Raw genomic sequence first — 23,415 nt, 5'->3', positions numbered from 1 at the left:
ATTATATATTTAAATGCGGGCTTCACTATCTCGCCATGTTTAAGCTTTTTCAACGTATTATTTTTGCATGTTTAAGCTATATCGTATATTGCAATGGTTAAGATTTTTTTTCGATTTTCCAATTTGATTTTAGTGGCTATTTTACCTTAAGTTTAAATTAAGCAGCCCAATATTGAATTAGGGGTTGCGAATTTGGCCTCCAATTTTGAATGCCCGAATCATTTTAGTTAACGAGATAAGACGATTTTTGAGATTTTTTCAAAAAATTTCAGAAATTTCAAATAGCAAAATAATTTACGAATCTTGAAGTTCCCAAGTAGTTGGGTGCTGTCAGAGTACTCTAAGGAGTAACAAATCTTGCCTCCAAATATGACTGCCCAAATCCTTGTAGTTTTCGAGATATGACGTTTTTGTGATTTTTTCAAAAAAAATTCAGAAAACTTAAATTATTATTTTTTCGCAAAATCTGAAATTCCCAGCCCTGTAGTTGGGTCCTGTCAGAATAATCTCGAAGATTGCGAATCTTGCCTCCAAATATGACTGCTCAATTCTTTGTAGTTTTCGAGATGTGACGTTTTTTATGATTTTTTCAAAAATTTTCAGTAAACTTAAATTATTATTATTTTTTAAAAATCTGAAATTTCCAACCCAATAGTTGGTTACTGTCAGAGTACTATCAAGGATCGCGAATCTTGACTCCAAATGTGACTACTCAAATCCTTGTAGTTTTCGAGATATGATGTTTTTTGTGACTTTTTTGAAAATTTTAATTTTTCTTTTCTCAAAATTTGAAGTTCCCAACCGTGTAGTTGTTTGCTGTCAGAGTACTCTTAGGAGTTACAAATCTTGACTCCAACTCTGACTGTTCAAATCCTTGTAGTTTTCGAGATATGACGTTTTTGTGACTTTTTTCAAAAAATTTTCAGAAAACTTATATTAATTTTTTTCCGCAAAATCTGAAATTCCCAGCCCTGTAGTTGAGTCCTGTCAGAATAATCTCAAAGATTGCGAATCTTGCCTCCAAATATGACTGCTCAAATCCTTGTAGTTTTCGAGATATGACGTTTTTTGTGATTTTTCCAAAATTTTCCAGAAAACTTGAATTATTATTAGTTTTTAAAAATCAAATTCCCAACCCTGTAGTTAGGTCCTGTCAGAGTACTCTCAAAGATTGCGAATCTTGCCTCCAAATATGACTGCTCAATTCTTTGTAGTTTTCGAGATATGACGTTTTTTGTGGTTTTTCCAAAATTTTCCAGAAAACTTGAATTATTATTAGTTTTTAAAAATCTGAAATTTCCAACCCAATAGTTGGTTACTGTCAGAGTACTATCAAGGATCGCGAATCTTGACTCCAAATGTGACTGCTCAAATCCTTGTAGTTTTCGAGATATGACGTTTTTTGTGATTTTTCCAAAATTTTCCAGAAAACTTGAATTATTATTAGTTTTTAAAAATCAAATTCCCAACCCTGTAGTGGGGTCCTGTCAAAGTATTCTCAAAGATTGCGAATCTTGCCTCCAAATATGACTGCTCAATTCTTTGTAGTTTTCGAGATATGACGTTTTTTGTGGTTTTTCCAAAATTTTCCAGAAAACTTGAATTATTATTAGTTTTTAAAAATCAAATTCCCAACCCTGTAGTTAGGTCCTGTCAGAGTACTCTCAAAGATTGCGAATCTTGCCTCTAAGTATGACTGCTCAGTTCCTTGTAGTTTTCGTGATGTGACGTTTTTTGTGATTTTTTCAAAATTTTCAGAAAGTTTAAACTAATTATTTTTCAAAATTTGAAACTCCCAATGCTATAGTTCGGGGTTGTCAGGGTAATCTAAAGAGTTGCAAATCTTGCCACATGCGACTGCTAAACGCGACTGCTCAAATGCTTTTAGTTTCCGAGATGTGACGTTTTTGATTTATTCAAAATTTCTCAAAGAACTTATCCACAAAGAAATTCAAAAAATTTGAAACTAACTTGATGAAGATACAACCTTATTGTCACCCAGGCTTTTCAAATCTTGCCTCTTAATATGAATGCTCAAATCCTTTTAGTTTCCGAGATAAGACGTTTTTTTTTCAATTTTTTTGGGGACACTTAGCTTTAAAAAAAATTTAGCTTTAGGAATCCAGAGACTCTCAGTGGTTGCAAATCTGGCCTCCAAATTTCTCCAGAGGCCCATTAAATTTTCGAGATGACGCTTTTAAAATGGGAATAAAAAATTAAAAAGTTCGAAATGACCAACCCTGGAATTGGGTGCAGTCAGAGTACACTAAAAGTTTGCAGATGTTGTTTCCAATATATGCGGTTTTTCATGAGTTGTGAAAAAATTTCGAAGCACCGAAGGTGCGTTAAACGCTAGTCCGATTTATTAATGCTTGCTAATCGCAAGCATAAAACCTGTCCAGTTGTTTCACACCCAGACATAAAAAAAATTTGCCCAGACCCATTTTTATATTAACCAAAGAAGTCCAGTAAATTTGCTTCAGTTAACAACGAATAAGTGAAATCATACACATCGGCAGTTCGTACTGCAATACAATTACCTGGGGGCCTAGGAAATTAGACGATAAGCAAATTAGACGGATACTACAAAAACGAAATTAGACGGAATTAATTTTTTACAGATCTGGCATTTTAGACGAAAAAGCTATGAAAAGGAAAGGGCCAACAAAATTTTTTCTTAAGAGTCAAGTTTCACAAATACAAAAAAGACATAAAATGTCAATACCTATCAAAACAATTAGTTCAAATGAACATAAAATGTCAAATCAGAATATTACAGGAGAGTTTTGAATTGAATAAATTATGCCTGATTGACTTGTAAAGTTTTTGGCCACCGAAATTGAACTGTTGTCTACAAACAATTTTATTTTTCTAACGCAATTTGTGAGCAAACAAAGTTAATTTCTCTCACTTTCGTCTATTTTCTCACAATTGCAGTTTTGCAAAACCGTCTAATTTCCTTTTAAGTACCTCCGTCTAATTTGCTTATCGTCTAATTTATCAACCCCCAATTACCTGATTGTCTGAGCGCGCGACCGCAGTCATAATTTCGCTGATTCAATAACTTATCAGTATTTCATCATGACGACACTTTCAAGTACTTTATTAACATGAATTGGCTCATCTGATTTTATTGCAAAAGCCGTCAGAACCTTCCGACTGACCAATAATTAGTCTCAAATTACTTTTGGTCAAGAAAATTTTGATAACACATAATTTTGGGGTTGCCAATATCAATGAGTCACTATTAAAATTCGAGTTGGCCAGGAAATTATATTTAGAAATTAGCTAGTCTCAATTCAATTTTAAACGGCTTTGAATGCTGGATAATTGATCACACATAAATAATTCGAGTTGGATCACACGTGGATTTTCTTTCAACCTTTGCTACCCAAAGAAAGGTCGTAGAGGTTCCAGTGTGGTATCATTTTAAAACCCTTTTATCTGTGATTCGAATTCCAAAAAAGTCCAATTTTCGACTTCATTCAACCGCCGCTAACTAAAAACAAACTAACATTTTTGCAAAAAATTATCTAAAAATTTCGAAATTTGATTTTTTTATTCTTAAATAGCGTATAACGCAACTCAAGTCCTACGAATTTTAAAAACTCAAAAAAAGCATATTAGAAATAAGATCTGCATTCTTTGAGTGTACTCTGACTGCACCCAATTACAGTGTTTTTAATTAGAAATTTTGCAAAGTTTTTTATAAAAGTTTTAAGTAAGTTCTTTGAAAAATTGTATTACGAACTAAGAGACCTCACATCCGGAAAACTAAAAGCAATTGAGCAGTCGCATTTGGACGCACTGTTTGCAATTCCTGAGAGTACTCTTAGAGTACCCAACTACAACATTGGGAAATTCAAATTTTGAGAAACTTCAACCTAAACTTTTCTGAAAAAAGATATATATTTTTTGAAAACCAGATAAAATGTCACATCAAGAAAACTACCAAGATTTAAGCAATCTTGTTTGAAGGCAATATTCGCCATTTTATTATACAATATTGGTTGTGAACTTCTCTTTTGTGAATTGTTTTGTAATTTGAGTTTTCTGAAAATTTCCGAAAAAATCTCAAAAACCGTCGTACCTCTTAAAATAAACTTAAAGATTGAGCATTCTCAAGGAGACGCCGAATTCGCAACCCCTGAGATTACTGTGACAGCCTCCAACTACAGTTTGGGAATTTCAAATTTTGAAACAAAAATAAATTTAATTTTCATGAAAATTTTTTTGAAAAAAAAAACGTCTTATCTGGAAAACTACAAGTTTTGAGCAGTCTTATTTGGAGGCAAAATTCGCAACTCCTGAGAGTAACCTGACAGAGCCTCACTACAGAGATGGTATTTCAAATTCTGCAATTTTTTATATCTAAGTTCTCCTAAAAATTTTGAGAAGAACCTAAAAAACGTCATATCTCGAAAACTACAAGGATTTGAGCAGCCATATTCAGAGGCAACTCAAATCCTTGTAGGGTTTGCAACCACCAGATTTCCAAGGATTTCCGGTGGTTGCAAATTCAAGGATTTGCAACCACCGAAAATTCCCTCAAAATAATTTCCAACAACATGATTGAGATCTTCAAAGTTTTGGAATTTTTTAATATCAAAGTTTTTTGAAAATTTTTGAAAAAATCACAAAAAACGTCATATCTCAAAAACTACAAGCATATGAGCAGTGCTATGTAGAGGCAAAATTCGCACCCCCTGAGAGTTCCCCCACAATTTCCAACAACAAGGAAAACTACAAGTTTTGAGCAGTCTTATTTGGAGGCAAAATTCGCAACTCCTGAGAGTACCTGACAGAGCCTCACTACAGAGATGGTATTTCAAATTCTGCAATTTTTTATATCTAAGTTCTCCTAAAAAATTTGAGAAGAACCTAAAAAACGTCATACCTCGAAAACTACAAGGATTTGAGCAGCCATATTCAGAGGCAACTCAAATCCTTGTAGGGTTTGCAACCACCAGATTTGCAAGGATTTGCGGTGGTTGCAAATTCAAGGATTTGCAACAACCGAAAATTCCCTCAAAATAATTTCCAATAACATGATTGAGATCTTCAAAGTTTTGGAATTTTTTAATATCAAAGTTTGTTGAAAATTTTTGAAAAAATCACAAAAAACGTCATATCTCAAAAACTACAAGCATATGAGCAGTGCTATGTAGAGGCAAAATTCGCACCCCCTGAGAGTTCCCCCACAATTTCCAACAACAAGGAAAACTACAAGTTTTGAGCAGTCTTATTTGGAGGCAAAATTCGCAACTCCTGAGAGTACCTGACAGAGCCTCACTACAGAGATGGTATTTCAAATTCTGCAATTTTTTATATCTAAGTTCTCCTAAAAAATTTGAGAAGAACCTAAAAAGAAGAACCTAGAGGCAAAATTCGCACCCCCTGAGAGTTCCCCCACAATTTCCAACAACACCATTGATGTCTTCAAAGTTTTGGAATTTTTCAAAGCTCGAGTAGTACAGTGATTTGAAAAGTGAGATTTGGAGGCAAGATTTGCAACCCCCGAGAGTACCCTGACAGCACCCAACTACAGGGTGACAATTTCAAAAATTTATGATTTTTTTAAATTAAATTTTCTAGAAACTTTTGAAAAATTTCGAAAATTGCCGTAACTCGTAAACTAAAAGGATTTGGGAATTCATATATGGAGGCCAGAATCGCAAAACCTGAGAAAACCCTGAGCTTATTTCAAACTTGATGAAACCAACACTGAATTTAAAATTGAAAATCGAAAAATATCTTAACCATTCCACTATACGATATAGCTTAGGCGCGCAAAAACTCTTTTGTTTAACATGCAAAAAAATACGTTGAAAAAGCTTAAACATGGGGAGATAGTGAAGCCCGCATTTAAAACAGAGGCGAAGTAGCACTTCGCATACACAGGCAACAATACGACCGACAACACTACAGGGAAAAACTGAACGAAAAATTTGAGTCTACAAAATTTCATAAGTGACGCACGCCAAATATGAGCCTAGATAATTGCTAATAGAAGCAAGCCAATTATGATACATTAATAATACAGTAGTCTGCGTTAATATACAATATTCTGTGTTAAGTTCAGCATTGGACGTACTTAATAGCTGGATCAAAACGAAAACTTTCAAAATGAACACATTGTCGCAACAATATTTGCGACTTAGGTTGAAAAAAAAAAAAAGAAATTTCATACTATAACACAGGCTATACTTGTGTAAATATATAATAGATAGATAAAAGATAGATGAAAAAGCAGGTATACAGACAGACAGACTCAATTTGACATCGAAAACAAATTGCTGGAAAATTAATGACCTTGCGGAAAGTTCATCGAAAAAGTTTCTTAAGTATTGCAATATCTGATATAGCTTAAACGTGAAATTCTTTCGTTAAACATGCAAAATTATTATGCTTGAACATGGAAGATAGCTGTCACACGCATTTAAATATAGTATAGGTAGACATATATAGATAGATAGATAGATAGATAGATAGGTTTTTTATCAGATTTTTGAAATTATTTACCACAACAGTTGTGGTCGGAACATTTTGAGCTACTTGTTAGCAGTTCGTGATTTATTCTGATAATTATTTAAATCTTTCATATAAATCACTTGAAATAATCTATGGTCTCTCGAGCTGAACCTACAAAGATGGACGCTTAAGCAGAGCAGAAAGATCATTAACCAACTATTTGGTCACCCTGTCTTGTTGATGATAAAACTTCATAAAAAATAAATTATCTAATTTGGTCAATTTTTTGGTAATAGATCCGATTTTAATAGATAAAGATAGAACTAGATTTGGTATTGAATTTTGATTGGAGTCATCTACAACTAATTCATTTTTACAGACATTTTGTACATCAAGTTATTAGACACAATTCAAGTATATCAAAACGTTCAAAATCAATTCATTCATTTAAATACAACTTTTCAAATCAGTTCCATAAAACCAATGTTAATCTCCTGCTTGTTGCCCATTCTACATATTCATAGTTTCCACAACAATTCTCAAGATTCAATTTAAGAAGTTAAAACAAAGTCAATCAGAAGTTAACTCAGTTTTGCTTCACTTTTTTTCATCCCGAAAACTCAATTGGTAAAGTGGCAAAACTCGACTGTTCACTCTTCGCACGTAAAAAAACCCATCATCCTCGCGCACATTGTTAACACCTTTAATCACGTGAAAATCACACGCGCAATTATCCACATCCATCAAATCGTGAACACAATTTCTCCTGGAAAACCCTGGAATCAATTCACACATAATAACACAATTGTCAGGATTATCCAGTTTTCCTGATTTTCCACAAATCACCGCTGCTTCTGGATTTCCGGCAAAAATTAACTTTTCTCCCGCTATTTTCAAATCTTCGTCTGTGGCGTGATTAAAACCGTCTTTAAAAATATCCTCAGCCTTTTTCGATTTAGTTGCGTAATAAACATAAATAGGCTTTATTTCCACGATCCAATCAGATTTGTCCATTTTGGCTCCGTCCGTCGCTTTTTTGTAGCTCGTCAAGCCTTTGTCGGGGTTCGGAATGGTTTACAGCAGATTTCAAGAAAAATAAAAACATGAAATTTTTCAAATTGTCAAAGATCCTTTTCAAAAATCTACTTCAAGTAGCCAAAATACATTTCAAAGCTCCTATTCGAAATTCTTAAGTTAAGATGATTTCGCAACTAATAAAAGAAACAACATGGGATCTTAGTGCAGAAAAAATGGTTAATACATCTTAGCCCAGTATTGATTTTTTCGTAAAAATTCCGAAACCTGACCTTTTTCCAAGTTGAAATACTGCTCCAGCTTTTGATTCGGTCTATACAGTGCTTTCTCAACTGTATATATTTTCCCTGACATGTTGATTTGATATTTTACTTCAATTGAAAGACCTACCGTACAATCCATCCAACCTAGCACGACTTCGAAGTGATCATAAAACGGATGGCAAGGACTTGAGCACTCTTTCAAATCAATCAACGCAACAGTCTCTTCGTCAGCCTTTTCACTACAAAAATTTCCAGTATACAGCTTTTCGGACCAATGAGACTTTAAATACATCCCAGTCGCTTCGTCAACTGTCTCTTTACAATCTATTTTGTATCCTTTTTTATTTATTTTCTCAAATTCGTAGTTATTTTTTTTCGCGGATTGGTCAAAGTTCTGCTCCATATCTTTGCAAACTTCGTCCGGATACTCAGGCTTGGTTTTCGACTCAGAACGTTTTGATTTTTTCACGTTTTCTTTGTTAGTTTCCCTATAAAATTCGTCACCTTTCTGTTTTTGGCCTAGGTTGTCTCTTTTAGCACCACGTAAATTTAGAAGCTTGGACGAACAATTCTCCACATCAGTTTCCTGACTTCTATCTTGGTCAGATGATACTGAATTTTTTCCGATGTCCAGTTTTTTCGGTTCTGTCGTCAACTTTTTAAGGGAAGAAATTTCGATTGTGAGATCAAGGCTACTACCTGAACTCGACTCAAAACACTTCGAATCAATGCTGCCAATGCTTGTAGTTTCAGAACCCACTTCTTCAACTGTTTTCTGCTTTCGTAGTAATTTCCTTCCACCACGATCCTCCTTGGCATCTGGTGAAAAGTATCTAGTGCATAGTAGTCCAGAGTTCAAGGTCAAATCAGCAGACGGATCGAATCGACCATACTCTCCGAGTGCTGAATCTTTGTCCTTCACATATCTTGAATCCCATTTCGGCTCCGAGCACTTATTCTCTCTGACCGGTTCTTTCTCAAATTTCCGCCATTTAGTCTTTGTCAGGGCTTGACCAATTCGCTTCAATTCAACATTTCTTAAGCGTTCGCATTCCTCAATTAAGCAAGCTCGACAATGCGCCAGACCTTTACATGCATGCACTCCTACTCCCTTTTCTGGACTGTTATTGAACTGTACACTAGAGAACTCTCTATGCGCATTTCTCTGATTTCGAAATTTTTCGATCATACTGCGGTCGGTGCTATCTTTTTCAGACGATTGCAGATCGTTTCGAGACTCGCTTCGAGATTGTGATTGCATTTCTACATTATGTACTATGGTATCAATTGACGCTCGAATCTGTCCAACTCTCTCCGAAAATGCATACATATCAACTTGGATTAACTCTTCATTGCCTATATCCTGTTCTAATTTCTGTATATTAAATTTGGCGATCATCAACTGAGCTTCAGCATTGGCGAATTTTCCCAGGTCTTTCGGCTCTTTTGCACAATCGAGCGAAAATGATTTCTTCGCAAAAGCTTTTCGCTTCTCCTCTGCTGACAATTCGCTGCTTCGATTGCTAATCTAAATCATAGCCAACAGACATGTTAGAGTGTCAAGACAACAACCCAAGAACAAAAAAAAAGATTTTTAAAGAAGTTTTCTCAAGTTCAAGGAAAAAATACCACCCTAAAGTTCTTTCGTTTTCAAGAATCTTTTATGATTATCATTACGCGGCCGCAACAATGACGCTCTCTTTGCTCTTCCATCGTTTTCCTGTTCTTTGATCGTTCCGACAAAAATTTAACATGTTTAAATACTTGTCTCTGGATTCCAGAGACTTACACACACCAAACTGTGCGCCTATCCAGTGCACATTTGGCCTCGTAATGTTTTGGTCGAAATAACCCAAGAAAACAGAAACCTTTTTTAGATCCATGACAATCTATCCTACTCCTCTCTACCCTATGCCATTCCACCCTTTACTAATCTAACCTATATTCCAATTTACCCTATGCCAATCTACCTTATGCTAATCTACCCTCTGTTCTATACACAGTTCCATTGGTCAGATATAAATGCGCTGACGATTAAATTAGATTAATTTGGTATAAAGGGTAGAATGGCATAGGGTAGATTGTATTAGGGCAGATTGTCTTGCTACCATCGTTTTAAGTATCCCCCTTTTTTTTGCGAAAAGGTGGAGGGTATTACTACCCTAAGGGGATTGTTAAAGAAAGGGATTGTCCTTTTTGTGCAAGCTTTCCTATTGTCACTAGGATTTTTTTATTCCGCTGCAACTATGACAATTAAAATCAACTTTTGAACCTAACATTCTTTCACGAATCTAAAATCAAATATGAGTGTGAACAAAAACTTCCTGAAAAAATTAATCAGACATGACTTATAAAAGTGCCTTCACTACATTAACTAACACTTAATAACCAAAGACGATTAAATGACAGAATATCCGTTTGCTTTTATAAAAAAAAACATTATTTTTCAATGATCTACCAAACCAGATTTTTATTTATATCTTACTTTTGACTATTACCTTTCTAATAATCCTTTTATCCACTAAGTTCAAGGCCACTTACCTTCAATTCGTCAAAACCCATCTGCTCAAAGGACGTTTGTTTCTTCACCGCTCCAAACGGAACTTTTCTCGGCTGGTTTTTCCTTCCAAGTTTCGATATGGTAAGAACATTGTCTCTCCATTCCACTTGAATCGGCGGCCTTTCAACGACGGGTTCCGTTAAGTCTGTTTTAAATCCTGTTTCAGGTGGTTTCCAGAATTTCCAACGCTTTTCCTCGGAGCTGGACTTAGCATCAGCTCCCAATTCTGGCTTCTCTTTTTCTTGATCATTCTCGGACATACTATCGTTAGCCATGACAGCTCTCTTTGCTCCATTTCTTAATTTTCTGAAACGACGAACCTTACCAGAGCTCGGTTGCTCTTTTTGGTCTCCGGTGACGCGGCTATTGTATGGCATTTTAAGTGAAACAGCTTCTTTAGCTTCATTTTTCAGATAATTTGAACGCAAATCACTTTCAGATTTCTTTGTTTGAGGTTCAGAAACATTCGCCGAATTTTTTGCATTAGCATTGACTTCATTCAACTTCTTTCCCATTTGGCGTTCAGAAACATCTTCCAAATTCTCACATATTATCTGACTTTTTTTGAATGAATTGGTGTGTTTCAATAGCCGATTCTGGCGTTCCGTCTTGGTTAGACAGCGAACACGCATACCACAAAACTCACAACCCAATTCACAGTAACGGGATTGAAAGCCGGAATTTATGGGGTAGCGCTCTATATAGCCGTCCGTAGGACTTGATGTATATAAGTTCGCAACACTGAACCGCCAGTTTTCATTGGTTTTGTTAAAAGCGACCGGTGGAAACTTCTGCTTCCAAAAAGCAGATGGGTTTTCGCCAATTCCTACGGCACATTTTCTCCAAGCATTATGTCCGTACTTTAAATCAAAGTTTATTTTTTCCTGTTCCTCAAAGCCCGTTGAACTGTTTAGACTTCCACTCATATCGATGTAATTTGAGATCATCAATGAAGATGATTGATCCTTCGGACGACTGGGTAGGTTTGCTTCCTCATATCCTTGTTGCTCTTTCATCACCTTTTCCCAGAACAGGAAATATTCTTCTTCCTCTGCTGCTCTTTTACAAGTTTCGCAATTACACGGATTGCCATCCATCGTTAAGCAGTAATTAGACTGCAGTGCATTGTTTGAGTCCAGTTTCTGCAGTTGCGTAGAACTTCCCGAATCGTGTTTTTCTTCATCTAAAATTTCAATGCGATTAGGCCATTCATGATTACTGCGTTTCATGCTTCCAGAATTGCTGCGACTGAAAGAACAGGACTCTTCCCATCCCATTTCCATGTAATTAGACATAAAGTTACCATTGAATTGTTCTTTCTGATTTTCCTCAAAACGGCTCATTTTCTCATTCCCGTCCATGTTCAAGTAATTTGTTTGCACGTTAGCCTCCGATCCCGTTTTCTGGATTTCCGATAGATCCACTGAACTAACTAGATAGTCACCCATTGCTACGTAATTAGACTCCGTAAATTTTTCAGATCGAGGTTTGTGATTCCGTGTATTCGGACCATTACTGTCTTGTCCTTCAAAACTTTCAAATTTATCAACTTTTAATCTTCTTTTCTTGTGCTCAGAAAGCTCCGACGCTTTGATCGTGTCTTTTGTGCTTCCACTACTGTCATAAATATTAAAAATTTCTTCAGCTTCGACCGGCAGATTCATCTCAGGCTCGTCAAAAAAGTGTCCATTACGTTTGCTTCTTGAATTGCTAGAAGAATTTGACATTCGATTGCGCTTCGGGACGATGGGTGAATCACTTACACTCGTCCTTTTAATGACATCGAGCCCGTACTTGATGTCGTTCGCATTAGCAGGTCGCTCCGATTTCAAAACCAGCGGCATCAACGTAACATTACACTTCGTTTCTGATTCTCCAACTTTTTCTTTTTCAGCAATTTTGTTTTCTGCAGTTTCGTTTCTAGCAATTTTGTTTTCTCCAACTTTTTCCTTTTCAGCAATTTTCGTTTCTCCAACTTTTTCATTTTCAGCCATTTTGTTTTCTTCAACTTTTTCCTTTCCAGCCATTTTGTTTGCCAGCATTGGCACTGGAATTTTGGATTTCATATCAACTAAACAAAAATTTATTGCAGTCAATATTTAAATTGAACTTCAAACAAATCTGAAGTCAAACAGCAAAAAATTTATTACGACCTATTTACATCCATTAAGACCATTTATCCACGGGGGAAGGACCAACACAAGATCTGTACAGCTCGTCACGGCGAACCGCTGTTGTGCACCTGTTTAAGAACTACATGCAATTTTTTGGTTATTTTTCTGGGCTGGGTAATGTTGCTTCACCCTCAAGCAACGAGCACGGATCATCGAACGAGCAAGGGCTTCGAACATCCGACCTTTCGACTGAGAGCTGTAACCACTTCACCGCCGCTCCCCCTATTTAAGCGTCTCCTTTGCGTTCCTTGACACTAAAATAGAACTATATAAGTGTCTTCGCGACCTATACCAGTGTCTTCATTTTGTTCATTGACACAAAACAAAACTTTATATTTTTATTGCTGAATTATTGAACAGCGTCTTGGATATCCTGAATCAATTATGAGTCACTTGTATCCAAGTAAAAAATGCAGTTTAATAAAGCGGATAAAGAAGGTAAAACTGTTTTTGCGACAAAACTGGATTTAATTTTTCAGGCTTGGATCAAAAACTGATTGCCTTTAGTTATTATGATTTTTACTTTTTTGAAATAGCCTTAATATTGTGACAAACTTATTAACAAAAGCTGGGAATGAGTTCCGAAAATTAAAGTTCTCTAACTAATGAAACGAATACTGATATCCCTGCTCTCCGATACGTAGATCAAACTCCGATCGCTAAACTGGAAAAGAAAAGACGAAGAACATCACTAAGTCCATGCCAAGAGGTGAGCAAAAAAGTAGATAATTACATGGCAACAATGATAAAAGCAAAAATATCAGAGTCACTTGAGTCTACTGTGCCAACTATCATTGACAAACTCCGATCTGAACTGAATGTGCTGCTGAAAAATTTCATTCCAACTAGAAGACAGAGCAGGTTTTGAAGCGCAATCAGATGCAGAGCTCCTTGATTCTTATAATAAACGTGCTAACCTTAAAAGTTTGGAGATGTCGGAAACACGCGATGAAGGCAACAAGCCAAACAGTATAGTATCAACGATTCTATTGCTAATCTGAAGAAGGTTTTGGAAATTGTTAACGCAATTACGGCAACTGTGAACGACAAAGACGTATCAATTTCACACAGGTTACAATCTCGACCCAACGCTGTTAGGCCAATTATTGTTTGTTTTTCTCGTGGCGTGGCGAAGAAAAACATTCTAAGGAAAAAGTAAAGCCTTCAACAAGATACAAACTATCAGAAGGTCAAAATATTTGAAGATACGACCAGAGCAAGAGCAAACTTCCTTCGTATAAGAAAAATGATGGACGGATAAATTCATGCTGGATTCGCGAGGGGACAATCCACTTTATCTGGAAGGCTTAGTAAAGACTATATAAAATCCAAGGCATGATTGAAGGCTTTTAACTTCTGGACTACTCTTTGCTAGATATCAACTCTTGTTTCATTAATTTTTCCGGCATGTCCTCTAATGACATCGAAACCTGAGACATCAACAAAATCAAAGTGCATTAAAAATAAAAACTATTTATGTTCAATCTAATTGGCTAATGTTCGCGCAATCAAAAATCCTATCCTTGTATAAACAAAGACTGGAGTCTTCTGATCTACTGTGTAAATGGAGTGCAGCCAGTATTTAGACAGCCGCGTATTCATACTCGTCAGTATTTAGACAAATACTGTATGAACCAATCAGAATCGAGAAAAAACATAATAATCCAAAATAAATAATAATTATTTATTAATTTCTTCTTTGTCTCGATTCTGATTGGTTGAAACAGTATTTGTCTAAATACTGAGCAGTCTGAATACGCGGTTGTCTAAATACTGATATGTAACCTGTGTAAATGATGCATACAATTTGTTTAGTGATTCTCACGATATCACTGAATACGTATACACCACTCAAAACAACGAAAAGAACATGCAAAACCAACAAAACTCGATTTGATAAAAGCTTAAAATATGTCATTATAAAACGAAACCAAACAAATGTAGAGAATGGAAAAAGGAAAAAACAGTTTTGAGCAAAAAGTTTTTGCGGGAACAGCGAAAGGCTGAAACATCAAAGGGAGATTATTTTTTCCACAAAAAAAACGGAAACTATTGGAGACTCGAGACAAGTTCATTTAAATTTAAATGAAATAGCAGGAAAAACGTCGAAACCATCTAATATTACCGCAATTGTTGCATCAATATGGATGAAACTGGATAATTCTATAGAAACTGATCAGCATTTTTGTTCAATTGAGAATATAGGTCAAAGTACCTTCAATGTACCTTTTCGATTGGTCACTTTTCGAGATGTTAAACATAATCAATAACCTTAAGCCTAAAGCACTCAAGCAGCATTGAAGAAATAAGTAATCTTTTTTTGACAAAATTTGCCATGTAACTGCGCCTTATATGACATGTACCAAATATTTCGTTCCGCTCAGGTATAGTTCCACAAGCGCTTAAAAAGGCTAAAACTTTACCATTGCATAAAGGTGACAGCAAATAATTACATAGTTTTGGTAAAATTATTGAGACAGCCCTGTACTCAAGGCTCTATAATTACCTCGAAAAATTAAAATACTCTATGAACGCCAATTTGGATTTCGACAAAAATACAAAACCATTGATGATTTCGAGAAAAATACAATTCTTTGGATTTCGACAAAAAATACAAAACCATTGACGCTTTAGCTGAATTAACTGAGTGAATATGGTTAGGAGTTGAAAAAAATCCGAGATACAGTTTTTTCATTCATTTAAAGAAAGCGTTTGATACAAATTGAAATGCTATGAAATTAAAACTGCTACAAATGGTTGAAACGCTATCTATCAGACAGGCGACAATTTGTTCAAATAGAAAATACGACGTCTAATTGGCTCACAGCCAGCACTCGTGTGCCACAACGGTCTGTACTTCGACCAAAAATTTTATTTACATAAATGATATGCATCAAGCAGCTTCAAACTCAAACGGCTTTCTATTTGCAGATGACAAACAATGGCTTAAGATAGCATTGCGTTTGAATTCTTTCAGTCACATATTGAAAAGTTTTCTAACTGGCTGAAGGTTAATAAAATATCTTTAAATATTGATAGAACGAACATTATTAATTTCGACAAAAAAAGTGCTTCCAACCTTAATGTTGTCCTTGATATTATTGCGTATGGTCCTTAGACTTCATGTATTTAGGTCTAACAGTAGATAATTACAAAACGGTTTGCTGGTTTGCGGTTGTACCAGTTTCACGATGTTAAATCAAATTTTAATGATACAACGAAAAATTAAGCGCATAATTTACTTCAAAACAATTCGAAACTATCACTCAATTATTCATAGATAAAAAAATTTTGTCCATTCATGAGCTTCATCCTGCTCCCTCGCTAATAGAGGGTCAAAATTAATGTATATTTTGAGTGAACATGATGTGTTACCAGTTGGTGTTGGAAACAATTCTCTGTATGATGAAAATTTAAAGAAAATTATATACTTGGTAACCATGTAATGAGAACGAATGGAAAGTATATTCGTATCTGAAAATCAACTACTTTTATCTGCACGCAGGAAATTGCAAAGACCTTAGTTTTTCGTTTATGAGTTAATATTTTTTTCTCGATTCTGTAATTTTCCCCTTCCTTGAAAAATTAAAAGAACTCGTAAGATCTATTGCGTTTTTCTATTGACTTGTGGATTTGAAACCGTGTGGTCAGATGCCACATGACACATGCTCGAGACTACGGGTTCAACCCCAAAACATAGACTCTCAGAACCTTCTCGTTTTCGAGAAATCACGTTTTTTTTCTGAATTTGGGAAAATAATCAAAGTTAAAAAAAAAAACAAAAAAAAAATATAAAGATTTATATTATTTTATCACGATCAAAGTTTTCAATTGTGACCAGACACTCATTTTGTGTCTGCTGCTCTTATTATAAGCTTGAAAACCTGTTTTCGTTTTAAGAAACTGCGATTTTTACGAACCTTCAAAAAGCCAACGAAAATAAATGATTTTTTTCTTTATATTTTTCATTATTAATAATCTTATATATCTCGTTTGCTTGAAAATGATAAGTGCTATCAATTTGTGTGCGCTCATATCTAATAAACTTGCTTTTCCTAGTACGATGCATGAAGAAAAGGGGAAAATGTTGTGCTGTAAATAGTTTTTTCTTTTCTGTTCTTTGCAATTAAAATGCTGTTTACTGTCAATGTTTGCTTAATCAATCCAGGTTAGAAAATATATAGGCAAGGAATATGCCTTTTGCCTATCCCCTCCAGTATCAAATTAATCAATTATTGATACAAATTATATTACATTTAATTTGATTTTAGAGAAATAAATGTTCTTTCTTTTGTTTGTTTCTTTCTTTCTAAAACCTTTGAGCAGTACACAGTATGAATTAGAGTTACCTGTATGAATGTCTTTTCTTCCACCAAGCGCCTCAATGAACAGCAACAACTCAACAACCGCTCGATATTTCGAACTCCTACAGTAAGCATTCAAGTCTTCTAAGCTTAACAAGTCTTCTAACTTGTGATGTTTCCTCAGCGGTGCTAAATCATCTTCGCTCGAGTATAGTGACTGCGAATCTTTCGGTATGTCATAGGTAGTTTCGATAAAACTCTTGATGTCTTCAATTCTAGTACCTAAAAGCAATTAGATTTGAAAAATTTCTGAAGGGCAGTTATTATTTTTTGAGGCGACTCGTCTTTTGTCTACAGTCTATAAAACTGAAAAGAATGATCAAGAGAACAAATCCCCATCGACGTACCAATGTATATTCCCATAAAAATGATCTCAAAAATTACGCATTAGGTCAGCGTGCGAAATGTCGATTCTGACTGGTTGAAAAGCAAAGCCTTTAACCGCAATGATTTCAGATTTTATAAGTCCAAAACTTTTCCAGTTTATTAAGCATATAAAGCTTTGGAGCTCTCCTTGAATATATCTAATTTTTCGAGACAAGCTGAAGGGCATTTTAAAAAAAAAGTTATTGATCAAAAACTGCACGTTATTGTCGAGCCTTCGTTCCTCTCGCTTATCTCTCAAAAATGGAATGAACTTTCACTATGTGCGATTGGCATACGCTTTAGTGTAAGCCGATTGTTCACCTGCTTGCAACAAAGAGATCAGATAACTTACTGATAAGAAAATCCAACTTCAGGGGCCTCGATTTGAACACGTAGACAGACTGGAGTTGCAAATACACAGTAACTTGCCGCATATCGAGTTTTCTTCTCTGAACAGCCAACAAATTAATGGGATCTTTTCCTTCGTGTGTATATGCAAGTTCCATGAAAGCTTTCAATGATTGGTCCTTGAAAAGCTTCCTGCCTACAAACGCGTGCAGACGAGAACAACAAGCAAATTGAGCAAAAAACTTTCGAAGGTACGACAAAATAGTTTCGTCTTTATTGAGCTCCACAAATTCAGTCCGAGGTAACTAAACAAAACAATTTCAATCCAAAACCCCTGATTAAAAAATGATCAGAGCAAAAATGAGTAGATTTTCATTACGAGGCCAAACTGTGTATTTTGTGAATTGCAAGCGTATTCCGCAACAAGGACACTCTTTGTTCTTTCGTTTTCTTAGATTGTTACGAAAAATTTTTAACATGTTTAATCCTTGTCTCTGAACTCCAGGGACCTACACACCAAAGTTTACGCCTATCCAGAGCACAGTTTGGCCTCGTGTTGCTGACATTTTACTGTCGACTAGCCTAGAAAAAGGCAGACAACACACTTGAACTGGATACAAATTTTCAGTCAGATCTGTAGATGAACAAATATTCATTTCGCGACACAACAGAATCATTGTCTAGAATCTCTAATTGTCCGCCAAAAAGAAACAAATAAACGAAATTAATTGGTAAAAAAATATAGGAAATTAGATTCAAAGAGTAGTGTCGTTGATCTGAGCGGCAAGAGCTGATTGTAAAATAGATTCGGCAAGGGTTTCGTTATAGCTTACCAGAATGCTCTAGTCATATTCATATCATAGATCTCAGCGAAAATGGCTAATTGAAAAACATTGCAGGATTCTTTTTTCACATTGAACCGTTTTTTGTTCGTGGCGCGATGAGAGGATCTGGTCGATATTTATACTAAACTAAGCAGTTTTCTTATTGGGCTAATTGCCTAATTGTAGGCGTTAAGAAAGAAAAATGAATGAGGCTTGAAATACGCATGAAAAACGAATGAGACGTCTTTCACAAACTTCAATTGAGAATGGAGTCCTGTTATTTAAGTACAGTAAAAGCAAAGCCCGCCGACGGCACGGGGACCTAATCGTAGAATCAGAATTTAACACAAACGAAAAAACATTTCACCAACAAAAAGAGAAAAAGGCTAAAGAGCTCTAAAAGAGTCACATAGTAAAACGTAAATAAAAGCAAAAAAAGTAGAATTCTGCTATGTGCTTGAGCTCAACCTCAGATGTCGAGATAAAACTTCACATGCCCTTGCACCTGCGCCATGAACGCTTAACCGTAATTAAACACAAAAGGCCAGCTAAAACTGGAGGTATCTGATTGATAATATTTAAAAGAATGTAATGCGTAATTTTCCATGTCAAAAGGTCAAAAATTGGACTTTTACCTGCTACCTATTACATGTAGGGAGAACACGCTTTAGCAGGGGAGATTGCATCTCCGTTTGATTGATTAACACGGATAAATTAGCAGATTTGGCACATAGAAAACAAAACCAGTCAGCAGAGAAATTTTCGAACACCTTTATTCGATTGAGCCCTCTAAATCAGATTTGACAGGGTAGTTTTCACAAATTTTCAAAAAACTAGCAAAATTTCAATAATTGTAAACTTTTTCAAGCGAGAACTTTTTCATCAAAAATTAGGGAACCCTCAATCTCAAACTTAGCAGTACAATTTTCCAAAAAATAAAAAAGTTTTCACAGAGGCGAATAAGAAGTCGAAAAAATAGAAAACGTTGTAAAAAACTAGTTCAACCAAAAAATAAGTCTTGATATGTCTCAATAGAAGGTCATTCTAGGCTGACAATCCGAAAAAGTCGATTATTAAACTAGCAACGGAACAAAACCAAGAGGAAACAAAGCCGACAATCTTTGAGCAGACAAGTTGAGAAAAAAATATGATTTCATAGAAAAATCTTTACAGTTTTAAAAACCATCTGAGACTAAAATGAGTAACACTTGCAATTTCAACTATAAGGGAAGTTGCCTACAGCGCAACAAAAGAAAAATCAGTGAAATGGCAACTCAGCCGACTATCTTTGAGCGACCTGTTGAGCTGAAAAAAAAAACGATTTAAATAAAACTAGCGCGTAACGCACCTTCGGTGCTTCGAATTTATGACAACTCACAATACCGCAGATATTAGAAATAATATTTGCATCCTGTGAATGTACTCTTACAGCACCCAATTACAGGGTTGGTAATTTCAAATTTTGTAAAGTTATTCAAGTTTTTTTAATTCAAAATTTGAAAAATTATACAATTTTATGACTTTTTTTTATATCTAAGTTCGTTATAATTTGTAAAATGACAGAAAAACGTCATTTCTCGGAAACTAAAAAAAATGGAGCAGTCGCATTTGGACCCAAGATTTGCAACTTCTGAGAGTACTCATAGCACCCAACTACAGTGATGGGAACTTCAAATTCTGAGGCACCTCAAATTAAAATTCTCTTTTTTTTTAAAATGACATATCGTCAGAACTACAAAACTTGAGCGCTCATATTTGTAGGCAACAATTGCAACCCCTGAGAGTACTCTGACAACCCCTAATATCAGATTAGGAATTCCAAACTTCGAAGAAAAAAATTAAACCTAAATTTTCTGAAAACTTTTTTGAAAAGAAAAACACAAAAAACGTCATATCTCAAAAACTAACAGGATTTAAGCACTCATAGTTGCAGAAAAACTCGCAACCCGTAGAAGTGGCATGAAAAAGCCTCAATATAAAGATAGGAACTTAATTTTTTGTATCAAGTTCTTAGAACATTAAATAAAAAACATTACAAACGTTACATCTCGGAAGCTATAAGCATTTGAGCAGTCGCAATCGGATGCCAAAATTTGCAACATGAAACTCCTGAGAATACCCTAACAGTACCCAACTACAAGGTTGAGAATTTCAATACTTTTAAAATTGTCCACAATTTTATTAAATTTTTAAAATCTAAGTTTTCTGAAAAAAAAACATAAAACATGTCATATCTCGAAAACTACGAGGATTTGAGCAGTCATATTAGGAGTCAAGATTCGCAATCCATGAGAGTACTTTGAAAGAGTACTCTGACAGCCCCACTACAAATATGAGAATTTTAAATTTAGAAGAAAAAAAAATTTTATTTTATGAAAGTTTTTTGAAAAAGTCACAAAAAACGTCATATCTCGAAAACTAGAAAAACTTGGACAGTCATATTTGAAGGCAAGTTTCGCAATCCCTGAAGTGCCCTCACAGTTTCACACTACAGGATTGAGATTTTAAAAACTTTTGAATTTTTTTAAATCTTGAGTTTTTTGAAAAAATTTTGGAAAAAATCATTTAAAGCGTCATATTTCAAAAACTACAAGGATTTGAGAACTGAGATTTGGAGACAAGATTCGCAACCCCTCAGAGTACCCTGTCAACACCCAACTACAGTGATGAGAATTTCAAATATTGTCAAATCTTAAAATTTTACGGTTTCTAGAGATTTTTGAAAAATCTCGAAAATTGCCGTATCTCGTAAACTAAAAGGATTTGGTTATTCATATATGGAGGCCAAAATCGCAACACTTGGGGAAGGCCTGACAGCATCCCAATATTGGGTTGCTAATTTCTATATTGGTGAAATAAAAATAAACACTGAATTCAAACTCGAAAAAATCTTAACCATTGCAAAATACGATATAGATTAAACCTGAAAAAATTCTTTTCTTAAACATGCAAAAATAATACGTTGAAAAAGCTTAAACATGGCGAGATAGCTGTCACTCGCATTTAAATATAGTATAGATAGATTAAAAAGCTTCAAGTCAGATTCCTTGAACCTCCAACGAACAATACTTGCAATTGCAATGAAAATTCGGTACAGGAAAAGCAAGATAAATGATGTAGCAACTAAGCCGACAAAATTTAGCAGAATAACGGAAGACCAACAATTCAATTATTACCCTTTTTTCAATTGCACACATACTGAAAAAAAAACAAAGTCTGGCCGAGAGTCGAACCGCAGACATTAGGCTTAAAGGCGACGGCGTTAACTCCAGTCCAAGGAACCTGGAGGTAATGAAGATTCAATAAAAAAGCAATTTGTAGAAAAGTTAAAACGTGTAAGAAAAGTTGTTTACTGGAAATACCTGATTTGAAATACCTGATGCATAAGTAATGCCTGATTTTTTCCCTCGAAACTACGCAATGTATTTTATTACGCCATAAAGCATAAGCCGAAACCATTTAATCGAAAAAAAACTAAATAAAAAAGTTATTAAAAATCAGACTTGGTAAATTTATTAAAAATCAGACAAGTTACAATTTTTATACACTACAGTCAGAAAATCATAATAAAATCCATGCTAAACAAAAACTGAAAACAATCCGAAAAATTTTAAAGAAGTACATGGAAAATCTTCTAAAGTGATTTTTTCTAGAACAATTTTCAGATTAATTTCAGTTTTTTGGGTGTTGACAAGAGCCTTCTAAATTGACCATTATGTGAACAAAATTATTTACAGGAAGAAAAATCTAGTACCCAGGTTGCAATACCCTTGCTTGATGCAATGGTAAAAATTGACGAGAAGCATGTACCCAAGAGAATTTTTTCTCCTCAATTCATTCAATGAAGTCTGTCAGTTTCATCAAAGTTGCGATGAAGGTTGTCGTACCTTTCTGTTCTAATTACACAGCAGTCGGCCACTCTTACATTTTTTAAAAAAAAGAGCTGAACAAAGCGAAAGAGGCAAGTTAGAGGATCAGTTTTTAAAATTAAGTCTTGCAATGTTCCTTCATATGTAATTACATGAGCAAACGCACTTACCTATGTCAAACTTACCAATTGGAAACCACGACGACCAAAAAAATTTATCGGCAGAAAAACACATCTAAAATCGATCGTTATATATAGAAAAGATGCAATCATTATAATAACATAAAAAAGTCAGACAAACGATAATCCAAAGACTCGATTTGTTCAAGGCAGAAATTTAACACTTTGCGAAAAAAAATCACCCCCGTTCCGGAGTTAAACTCTAAACCATTAAAGCCAAGAACAGAAACTGTTCCAATTCACCCAGGGAGCAGCTGTACAATAGCAAAAAAAACTTTCACAAAAAAGAACACTTTCTAGTAGATTTGTAAAATTGGATTACTGCAAAATTAGTTCCCGTTTACAAGACATATGCTCTCTAAATCGTAAAAACAATTACACCCAATTTATCTTATTGAAAAAATCATGTTTTGTATCTTAAAATCTTCTAAAATTAGGTTCAGGTATTTGCGAGGGCCTAAAAAACAGAAGAAAGTCACATTTTTTCATCATCCGAATCTAACAATTAATACCTAGGCGTCCGAAACAACAAAACTAACATAAAATATCAGCTGGCGTATACGGCAGATCTTTTCTTCAGTCTGATCCCAGAAGAAGCAGTGGAAATTAATCGGGATCAACATAGCACTGAAACAAAGGTATGACAAAATGATATGGTCCTTAGGAAGATGAACTGTGTAACATTCGCCCAGAAGATACATATCGACGGAAAACAAAACTAGGTCTTAAGACGACTGGCTAGCGTCTAAACAGAGCTTTGCATGCTTTTCACCGTCTCTACCAAGCCAGTACTTTTCGGTGGTCTTTTCTAACATCGGGTCGACAAAAACGTTACTGCTTTCGGCTTCGGTCAAAACACTCAAATTAACTAGATTACATGCAGAAATAGTGAGCTCATGGCTGGGTCTCAGTATCCCCAGACCACGAGGTCACTCCTAAGAACAGGGCTACTACTATTTATT

The 23,415-nt window shown here is 35.0% G+C and overlaps 1 protein-coding gene across 1 annotated transcript; it reads right to left on the bottom strand.

Annotated features, from left to right (window-relative positions):
• Window positions 1-6,754: 6,754 nt before the first annotated feature.
• Window positions 6,755-23,090, bottom strand: LOC134852962 (uncharacterized). Its single transcript, XM_063868854.1, has 6 exons — window positions 22,993-23,090; window positions 17,586-17,886; window positions 16,853-17,089; window positions 10,311-12,400; window positions 7,779-9,297; window positions 6,755-7,523 (listed from the first exon to the last, which is right to left on the bottom strand). The coding sequence occupies exons 1-6, from the start codon at window positions 23,074-23,076 to the stop codon at window positions 7,069-7,071; spliced, it is 4,686 nt and encodes a 1,561-aa protein (XP_063724924.1). The 5' UTR covers window positions 23,077-23,090; the 3' UTR covers window positions 6,755-7,068.
• Between the last annotated feature and the right edge of the window lie 325 nt (window positions 23,091-23,415).

The sequence above is a fragment of the Symsagittifera roscoffensis genome, chromosome 8 (genome assembly GCF_963678635.1).
Source record: "Symsagittifera roscoffensis chromosome 8, txSymRosc1.1, whole genome shotgun sequence".
NCBI lineage: Eukaryota > Metazoa > Xenacoelomorpha > Acoela > Convolutidae > Symsagittifera > Symsagittifera roscoffensis.
Note: the sequence above shows the minus strand (reverse complement) of the source record. Positions and strands in the feature narration are given on the sequence as shown.

Bases quoted from the DNA above. Each gene is read 5' to 3' on its own strand.
- LOC134852962 (XM_063868854.1), bottom strand. From the start codon at position 23,076: ATGTTGATCCCGATTAATTTCCACTGCTTCTTCTGGGATCAGACTGAA. The intron at 17,090-17,585 runs GTAAGTTATCTG...AATTGCTTTTAG, and splicing joins GAAGTTGGATTTTCTTATCA to GTACTAGAATTGAAGACATC. The intron at 9,298-10,310 runs GTAAGTGGCCTT...GCTATGATTTAG, and splicing joins TGGGTTTTGACGAATTGAAG to ATTAGCAATCGAAGCAGCGA.